General features: G+C 36.8%; 1 protein-coding gene across 2 annotated transcripts in view; it reads right to left on the bottom strand.

Annotated features, from left to right (window-relative positions):
* tmem41ab (transmembrane protein 41ab) overlaps window positions 1–9,412 on the bottom strand; it is an 11,747-nt gene extending 2,335 nt beyond the window's left edge. The window contains exons 1-3 of one of the 2 annotated variants that reach the window (XM_016544113.1): window positions 9,142–9,412; window positions 3,544–3,694; window positions 1,080–1,241 (exon numbers count right to left, since the gene is read on the bottom strand). In XM_016544113.1, coding sequence (XP_016399599.1) covers window positions 1,080–1,241; window positions 3,544–3,694; window positions 9,142–9,296 — 468 coding nt within the window. In that variant the 5' untranslated portion in view covers window positions 9,297–9,412. The remainder of the gene's footprint in view (window positions 1–1,079; window positions 1,242–3,543; window positions 3,695–9,141) is intronic. The other variant, XM_016544114.1, reaches the window with a different exon arrangement.
* Between the last annotated feature and the right edge of the window lie 1,146 nt (window positions 9,413–10,558).

Genomic DNA, 10,558 nt, shown 5'->3' on the forward strand with positions numbered 1-10,558 from the left:
TTAGGGTTACTTGCATGTAATTATGCATAATTTATTGTTATTATAAATAGTAAGTACATGTAAAGTGTAACAAGGGCACCTTAAAATAAAGTGTTACCCTGACTTGTTATTTCATAAGCCACACAAGAATGAACTTACTTCATAAATCAAGCCAAGTTGAATATTAGAACATTAATACTAAATTATACTTTCTTAAATTAATCTCAAACTAAAGATTAGGCACAAGCATGGGCATAATATACTTTTCTGTATGCTATATACAGGTGAATCTCAATAAATTAGAATGTCGTGGAAAAGTTCATTTATTTCAGTAATTCAACTCAAATTGTGAAACTCGTGTATTAAATAAATTCAATGCACACAGACTGAAGTATTATGAAGTATTCTAATTTGTTGAGATAGTGAATTGGTGGGTTTTTGTTAAATGTGAGCCAAAATCATCACAATTAAAAGAACCAAACACGTAAACTACTTCAGTCTGTGTGCATTGAATTTATTTAATACACGAGTTTCACAATTTGAGTTGAATTACTGAAATAAATGAACTTTTCCACGGCATTCTAATTTATTGAGATGCACCTGTATATGTATAAGCGAAGTATACTTAAGTATAATATTAAGTATACCTATGATAAGTAGATAAACAGTAGACTGAAAGTATGCTATTATATTGTAGGTTAAAAGAAGTATACTAGAAGCACACTTGAATAAACTTTTTTTATATTAAGGCCTGTTCACACTAAGAACAATAACTAATAGCAAGAACTATAACTATATTGGCATCCACACTGAGGCACTAATGTGCTGCAAATACCTTGTTGGCCACTTTAAATGCTTGAGCTCTAAAGCATTAAAAATGGATTCAGGATTGATGATCAGCAAGAAAAAAAATAACTAAGTAGTTCTATATTGTTACTCTATATTACACTATATTGTTGTGTTCTTGTCGTGATAGTTGTGCTGTGGACTCAGTACAGTATAAACAGACAAAATGCAAAGTCACACATACTGACTATTTTTAGAACATTTATTAATGGGAAATCCCTCTATCATGTGCTAAACACCCAGAGGTGACCCACCATTCTCTGCAGCATGGCCACCTTCTCAGGGAAGAGCCTGACGATGTGGCGTTTGCCAAATGTATGGGACAGCAGGTAGCAGTTGGTGGAACCCACAGTAGTCAAAGTGCAGGCGATGAGGAGTCCATGCCATGGCCCAAATAATGCCCCCGCCAGCATGTTCTAGACATGACAAGAAAAATTGACAGTAAAGGCTTTTTTATTAGGTCATCAGCTACATACAGTCACATATTATATATAAATAACTGTACTGTTTGTATATATAGTAAGCGTCCCTTGTGAAAAAGAAGTAAAATTTCCATCCTTCAACACCAAAAAGTGGTAACCTGCAGTTATTACTCTAAGGAGCTCTTTCTGCCTGATTTAACCCATAAATATTTGCTTTGTTCATATAAATAATGTATATCTGTTTGTTCAGAAAATAATATTTATAAAATAATAATAAAATCAGTTAATTTAGTTAGCATGTTTAGGTTACCATTTCAGTGTAAAAATCAAAGTACTTTAAGTACTTTACTTAAAAATTGACACTTTTAATGTATAGTGTTTTACATTTATTTCACATTTAAAAATGTATTTTTACATTTAAATGTAATGTAATGTTGTGGTTTAAATTTATATTAAATGCAATGAAGTGTTTTTGACTCTTGACCCTCTTAAGTAGAACTCAAGTAGTTGTCTTTAAAATATGGTTCAAGTGTACTGCTGAATGTATTGACAAGCATTTATGTTAAACTAAAATATACTTTAATGTCATGTCATGTTGACACTTGTGTCATGTATTTGAATATTTACATTTACATTTAGTCATTTAGCAGATGCTTTTATCCAAAGCGACTTACAAATGAGGACAATGGAAGCAATCAATATCAACAAAAGAGCAATGATATGCAAGTGCTATGACAAGTCTCAGTTAGCCTAACACAGTACACGTAGCAAGGTTTTTTTTTTGTTATATAATAAATAAAAAGAAAAATAGATAGAATAGAAAAAGAATAGAACAAGCTAGTGTTAGATGCCTTTTTTTTTGCTTTTTGTTAATTGTATAATAAATAAAAAGAAAACAAATAGGCCTAAATAGAATACAAAAAGAATAGAGAAGCTAGTTAGTTTTTTTTTTTTTAAGAAAACAAGCAGTAAATAAATAGAGTGCAAGTCTAAAAGGAGCAATTAAAAAAAAATAGAATTAGAATAGAGAGTGCTATAGATAAAGGGTCAAATGAAGATGGAACAGATGTGTTTTTAGCCATTTCTTGAAGATGGCTAAGGACTTGGATTGATTTGGGCAGGTCATTCCACCAGGAGGGAACATTTCATTTAAAAGTCCATGAAAGTGATTTTGTGCCTCTTTGGGATGGCACAATAAAGCGATGTTCACTTGCAGAATGCAAGCTTCTAGAGAGCACATCATTTTGAAGTAATGAATTTAGGTAAAGGGGTGCAGAGCCAGTGGTGGTTTTGTAGGCAAACATTAATGCCTTGAATTTTATGCGAGCAGCTATTGGTAGCCAGTGCAAATTGATAAACAGAGGTGTGCCGTGCATTCTTTTCGGCTTATAAAAAATTAATCTTGCTGCCGCATTCTGGATTAATTGTAAAGGTTTGATAGAACTGGCTGGAAGACCTGCCAAGAGAGCATCGCAATAGTCCATTCTGGACAGAACAAGAGCTTGAACAAGGAGTTGTGAAGCATGTTCCGTGGGTTTGCTGGAACCACAAGCAGTTCTGTCTTGGTAAGGTTGAGTTGAAGGTGATGGTCCTTCATCCAGCAAGAAATGTCTGTTAGACCAGCTGAGATGCGAGCAGCTATCGTCGGATCATCAGGATGGAATGAGAGGTCAAGATGAGTGTCATCAGCATAGCAGTGATATGAAAAGCCATGTTTCTGAATGACAAAACCTAGTGATGCCATGTAGACAGAGAAGAGAAGTGGACCAAGAACTGAGCCCTGAGGCCCCCCAGTAGTTAGATGTTGGGACTTGGACACCTCACCGCTCCAAGATACCTTGAAGGACCTATCTGAGAGGTAAGACTCAAACCACTGGAGTGCGGTTATATATATTTATTTATTATTTATATATATATTTGTAATGATGTAGCCGCAATTTAGTACCATTAGTACTGTGTATGTTAGTCAGCACATCAGAATAAGTATACTTTAAAGCATTATTAAAACATAATGAATTCAAATGTACTTGAAACTTAATTTGACATTATTATAAAGTGCACTTTTTAAAATTTAAGAAACTGTCATGAAAGTGTACTCTCTTTACACTTTTGTGAACTACATTATAAGTGCACATTCAATACAATTAAGCACACTTCTATGGGATTATGTCCAGGAAAGGAAACATGATGTAAATGGCATTTAGAGAAACTGGTGATAAAGCTTTTATTTCAGTCTAATGAGGTGTTTTCAAGCAGGTCTACTAATAGTGTCACAGAGTAGACCTCTGTTACCAACCAAAAAGGATGAGCCTGGAATGGCGAAGGACTGCTTGTAGAGGTAGGCACTGCAAAAGAGGATGAACACATATCCAGTGTGTTCTGTCTTATAGAACTGCAGCAGCTCAGTTAGTTCCCTCAACTCATCCAGATCAGATGGGAACTTCAACCTGGAGAAAATATAAGACATTGTGAGATCAGTAAAATAATGGCACCGAACTTGCATGTTTCTCTTGTAATTTCTAACAGATTGGCGAGTGGCTGTCCTCTTCCTATCAACTCAGTTGCTTTCCCTTACAAAAACCAGCAGAGACTGATATGATGGAGGAAGAGGGTTTTAATCAATATATTGAGTGGATACTGTGGGCTTAAGCTATATGACCTGAATGTACCCTAGTAAAAAATAATGTATTTAAAATACATTTATTTCATACTAAGTATTGTTCAAATTATTAACATATTTACTAACTTATTTCTTGAGACTTACTGATATAAAAAAAATTAATTAGCTAAACTTTATTTGGAGTACTACTTGTGCACAATGCACATTTTATTATTATTACACAATATTAAGACTATAATGCGTTTTAATGTCACTATTGATGATGATTGTATGACCTTTGAATAATATCGGTCTTTAAATGCAAGATATTTAAGTGTTTTGCAATAGTTCCACTTTAGCACAATCAAATATACTTCAGTATATCTTTAGCACTTCAGCACTGCTTCCGCACAATTAAAGTGCATTAAGTGTACATAAATATGTGAATATATTTGTAGTATACTTAGCATGAAATAAATGTATTTCAAATTCATTTTAGTATATTTATTTTTCACTGGGATAATGATCTGAAAAAGTTCACTGTTGCTCTCTGGTGAGATGCTGTGGTGACCTGCAACTGTTACTTTAAAGCAGTGTTTCTCAACCCTGGTCCTGAGCGCCCCCCAACACTGCACATTTTGTATGTCTCCCTTATCTGACACCCATTTCAGGTCCTGGAGTTTCTTTTAATGAGCTAATGAGTTGAATCAGGTGTGTTTGAATAGGGAGACACACAAAATGTGCAGTGCTGGGGGGCGCCCAGGACCAGGGTTGAGAAACACTGCTTTAAAGAGTTATTTCTACATGATTTAACCTACGTAATTTGGTGATATAAATTAATGTTTAGGTTGACTCAGTTATATTAAATAACATTTCTGACTTAAATAAAAAGTCTGTTTAAATGGCTGAAGTTCATTCATGGGTGAGGTTCTGTGACCACAAGCTGGTACCATGATGGTACTCCAGGAAGTCTGACAAAATAAATGTTCTTTAAACAAATACAATATTGCTTTAACTTTGACCAAAGATGAAGTTAAAGTGATAAGTTCATCCAAAAATGTCATAATTTACTCACCCTCATGCTTGCTCAAACCTGCATGACTTTGTTTCTTCTTCAAAAATATTTGAAAAATGCTGAGAACCAAACAATGGAGGTTTAGGATGACATGAGAGTGAGTAAATGATTAATTTTTAATAATCTAAATGTTTCATTGTTCCTTACATATTAAAGGGGTCATATGATGCGATTTCAAGTTTTCCTTCCTCTTTGGAGTGTTACAAGCTGATTGTGCATAGATAAGATCCCTGAAGTTGCAAAGACTAAAGTCTCAAAACCAAAGAGATATTCTTTATCAAAGTTAAGACTCTGCCACGCCCCCCTAAAACGGCTCGTTCTAACACGCCCCCACATATCGTCACTATGTGGAAATATTAGCATAATGCCGCCCAAATGTGCACGCAAAGAAAGAAGGCGTGGTTTCAGTAACCGCAGTTAGTGTTGAACAGAGCATGTGAGCAGAGCGGAGCGGGGAGCGGAGTGGTAATATTTCCTTGAGAACGCAGAGCGCCTTTCTGAAGATTCCGCTCCGCTCGCTCAATACGCTCAGTGCCGCTCGCTCAACCCAGAATGCCCTTTGGTGATTTGCTTGTTCGAGATCGAGAATCTGTAGTAGTAGAGCAGTTATGGAGTTCAGATATTGTTTCCATAAAAAAATGTAAAAGTACATGACTGTATAATTATATTAATAACTGGTAATTGCTATAAAATTGTGTATTTAGGCTCAGTATTATTAAATAACATTTTTGACTTAAAGCCATTACTTCCCTTTTTAGGTTTGCATTTTTTTAAGTGCACAACAGACTTGAAATTACTTGAAGGATTCTTGAAAACGGCTGTAGGCCTCTGATCAAGACACTAGCCTGTCAGCAAGATGAGACAGAAAGACCAAAATCTGCCCTCAGCTTGCGTGAAGGAATGAAATATGATACACCAACTGGACAAAAATAGCCTCTCAGCTGTGGAAATACGCTAGTGTGTGTGTGTGTGTGTGTTTTGGCTGTACTCAATGGCCAGACTGTTTAAAACATCTTCAAACACACCTAACACGATCATCAATAAATATGTGGATGTACCACAGACTGGATTTCTTGTGTGGTGGTCACCGGGCTCTTACCAGCAGATGAATCACATCTTGTGCAGTCGTGAGTAATCTAAGCTCCTTACTGCCATCCAGGGGGTAATTTGGGCATGCAATGGGGCAGTATTCCCCACCCATGTGCCAAAGCAGAGGTTTTAATTTCACATACGTACCCAGTGTGATGAATATAAACATGTGATATGCTCCATGCTGAGTGCACACTGAGTATGTTCCCACAAGTACAACAATATGAGAGCCTTCAGTGGACGAGACCGACCAGACAATAAACAAAACACTGTCAATAATCAAAACTCTTTTTTGAAAAGTCCTGACATGTTCAGACTATTTAAGCCTATTCTCTTTAAAACAGCTGGCTATATCACTGTAAAACATGATACATGCACATGTGTTAACAAAATTTCCCCTCTCTTATAACCATGGGAATTCCCACCAAAAGATTCAAACAGCTAGCAGTACACAGGGCACAGCTGTCTCTGCCATCACTGATGAACAACATGTGAAAAACATCTCAGCCTCATCAGCAGATATTCTCCAGGGTACAGAGGAGTGAGCTAATCAAGACATGAACCATGACATACAGGTCACAAGACACTATGGAAAGGTCAGATCTTTGGACAGAGTGTGATGATGGTAGACATACAGCAGATCCGTTACCCAATTTGAAACTCCAGTGTCCTTTCCACTGTTTTTGTTATTCTAAATATCTGGATGACTTCAGAAAGTGACATATACTGTAAGCACACAGGGCTTTTGAGACCTCTCTCCTTTTTTTTTGATAGTTTTTTTTTGTCCATATCGCACAGCCCTATTTTCCATTGTTTTTTCTATGTAAACATGGATGCGTTTGACTGTTGCACTCACATCTCTTGCATGAAACGGCATTCTAAAAGCGCAGCACTCAAGTTAAAAGAAGTTCACTCCCATCTTCTTGTATGTTTTTTCTATTCCACTGCCTGCGTCGCATCTTGGTCAAGTCAAGTCACCTTTATTTATATATCGCTTTTAACAATACAGATTGTGTCAAAGCAACTGAACAGTATTAAATAGGAAAATAGTGTGTCAATAATGCAAAAGGCCAATAGTAAACACTCAATATTCAGTTAGAGGCAGTTCATCATTGAATTCAGTGATGTCATCATCCAGCTCAGTTCAGTTTAAATAGTGTCTGTGCAATCAAGTCGACGATATCGCTGGAAAATAAGTGTCCCCAACTAAGCAAGCCAGAGGCGACAGCAGCAAGGAACCAAAACTCCATCGGTGGAGTATGTATGTATATGTAACATGTCACATATGAAGCCTCCAGATATCTCTTTCTTTCCCTCCTCCTCTATATTGCACATCTCAGCAAATTCAAGGGGTTTCAAGACACTCCAGAAGGCAGTTGTCTGATCTTATAACTGTCACCTCATGCCCTCTGCCAGGCTCCAATTCTGAGACATGACTGCTAATATTGATTTGCATTCAGAGCAGACAAAGTAATAATTAATGGAGAGTTTAATAAATTAATCATTAAAATAATTATATTAAAAAATTATATGATACGCTCCAATGTCCCCTGGATTCTACAAAAGACAAGCAGTTTGGAAAATGGATGGATATTTTTAAAGGGGTCATATGATGCGATTTCAATTTTTCCTTTCTCGAGAGGACGGATGAAACATTAAAGAAGAAAAAGAGTTTTGCTGCATGAAGCATCTATGATTTCCCACATCACACAGAGCTGCTCACATAGTATAAAGTAACGCTGATGAGGAGAGAGCACAGGGCAAACAGGAGCTGAATGTTTGTCACCATCAGAGAATAACTGCCAAAGCTTCTCACTTTCTACAGTACAAATCCATCTCTCTCTCATTCTCTCTAATTTTATTTCTTATTCTTCCATTACTTCTTCTCAGAATTGAGATGAGGGTGTATATTATAATAAATAAACCAATACTGAGTCAAATAGACATGCAGGCAAATATGGAAGAATGTGAAATTAATGAAGATAGAGAGAACTAATAAAAAGAGGGAGGGAGTTGTTCCACAGGTGACTATAGGAGCACTGTCATAAACTGCACTGCAGATGCTTCTCTTAGAAACAGTGTGGCCTTACTGCTACACTGTAACATGCATGAGTTTAATATGATGACTATGCATCATCCAATATATTAATAGTGGAAAAAAATGGAAACATTTTACAGTTCAGTTATAGCAAAAATTCCCCTATACCTTGGGCAAGAAGCCCCCAGGACAAACATGTAATGTAAACACATCAAATATTCTATGTAAATCACAATTTAGTTAAATAATTGAATACATGACAGAAAAATCAAGTTACTGAATCCCAATCAAATAGATACATTTACAAGGTTAACTTATAAGTAATTCAGATAGGCCTACATTTTTAATGAAGAGATGTCATAATAGCAATAGACTATGAATTCAGATGAGACTATGGTTATGGTTATAGCCTAATATTAAACTGTGTATTTGTAATTAGTTTTTAAAAAAACTCCTCTTGCAATTTTAAGCAGGCTTCTTACTGCAAAATAAAAAACAATATTATATAGGCTAACCAATACAAATCTAAATGAATTTCCTGTCCACAAATATAGGCCTAGTAATGAAAAACGGCAGGAGCCAATCGTTTAGACAGGTCTTGTGATTCACAAAACCGGTCTAAAGGATTCGTTCATTAATCGGACTCGATCGTTCATATTTCGAGTGGGATGCTTTCATTGAATCTTTAACTTAATAATATCAGTGATAGATGTGAACCGGTACATCCTATTAAGTCAAAAAAAAGATCCGATTAAAAATAGCAAATCATTCATGAATCGCAAGTAGCCCACGAAACATCAGTCTACCAAGTTTCACATGAAAATGTAATTTAATTAAATTATGTATGGTGTGTAGCTACGTTTACCTGAAATAATTTCCCATTTTGTCATTTGTTGTGTCGACATGTAAGATTATTAAAATAATATATTCAGATGTTTAGCTTACCTGTAGCTAGTGTGTTATTAAAACACAGTTTAACAGACCATTTGACAGTTAAAAGAGAATTCATTCTGCTACAAACAATAACATAAGTAGGAATAACTGCTCACAAAACAAAACAAAACAAAACAAAGTACCGAAGATATTAACTTACCTGAGTTCTTCCTCCTGCGGTTCGTCGGCGGTGTGTTGAGGTTGAACGTCGTGAAGACGGGCGGCACGCGGACCCGGCGGAAGGAACACAGACAGCAGGTACAAGTAAAAAGTTGCCGTGGCCACCAAGGCAATTAAACCCCAGACTGAGCGCATAGTCCCGGCCTAGATCTGTCTAAAGACGACACTGTTGCACTTGCTGCTACACCTGTTAAATAGCAGATCCGGTCAGTGGGCAGTTTATACATGTTACGTCTCCAGCCCGTGCAAGTACCTACTGTATTGCAACAATGTGAGTCAGTGAAGCCCCTCATGAGGGTGGACCCTCATGTCACATGAGACCCCAAAAAATATGAGCCCATGGTGTGGGCACTGTGGGAAAAGTATGTGCAACTTTAAAAAACACGAACTTTATAGAACCCCTATGTAACAATAACAAAATATTATTATTAGAGGCTACATCAGTGTTGTCAGTGCGTCGTTTTCAGAGCTGCAGAGTAATTACTCACGTGGCATCCAAAAATGAAATTGCACCATGGTTTTTAAGTCACTATATTTATAAGGCATGAGCAGGTCATTGCCTCATAAAAAACAGCAAGTACACGGTCTTACACAGAATGTATTTATTTATTTATTTAAAGTCTACCTGTAGCTAGTGTGTTATTAAAACACAGTTTAACAGACCATTTGACAGTTAAAAGAGAATTCATTCTGCTACAAACAATAACATAAGTAGGAATAACTGCTCACAAAACAAAACAAAACAAAACAAAGTACCGAAGATATTAACTACCTGAGTTCTTCCTCCTGCGGTTCGTCGGCGGTGTGTTGAGGTTGAACGTCGTGAAGAAGGGCGGCACGCGGACCCGGCGGAAGGAACACAGACAGCAGGTACAAGTAAAAAGTTGCCGTGGCCACCAAGGCAATTAAACCCCAGACTGAGCGCATAGTCCCGGACTAGATCTGTCTAAAGACGACACTGTTGCACTTGCTGCTACACCTGTTAAATAGCAGATCCGGTCAGTGGGCAGTTTATACATGTTACGTCTCCAGCCCGTGCAAGTACCTACTGTATTGCAACAATGTGAGTCAGTGAAGCCCCTCATGAGGGTGGACCCTCATGTCACATGAGACCCCAAAAAATATGAGCCCATGGTGTGGGCACTGTGGGAAAAGTATGTGCAACTTTAAAAAACACGAACTTTATAGAACCCCTATGTAACAATAACAAAATATTATTATTAGAGGCTACATCAGTGTTGTCAGTGCGTCGTTTTCAGAGCTGCAGAGTAATTACTCACGTGGCATCCAAAAATGAAATTGCACCATGGTTTTTAAGTCACTATATTTATAAGGCATGAGCAGGTCATTGCCTCATAAAAAACAGCAAGTACACGGTCTTACACAGAATGTATTTA

The sequence above is a fragment of the Sinocyclocheilus rhinocerous genome, unplaced genomic scaffold (assembly GCF_001515625.1).
Source record: "Sinocyclocheilus rhinocerous isolate Xijiao unplaced genomic scaffold, SAMN03320098_v1.1 scaffold971, whole genome shotgun sequence".
Lineage (NCBI taxonomy): Eukaryota > Metazoa > Chordata > Actinopteri > Cypriniformes > Cyprinidae > Sinocyclocheilus > Sinocyclocheilus rhinocerous.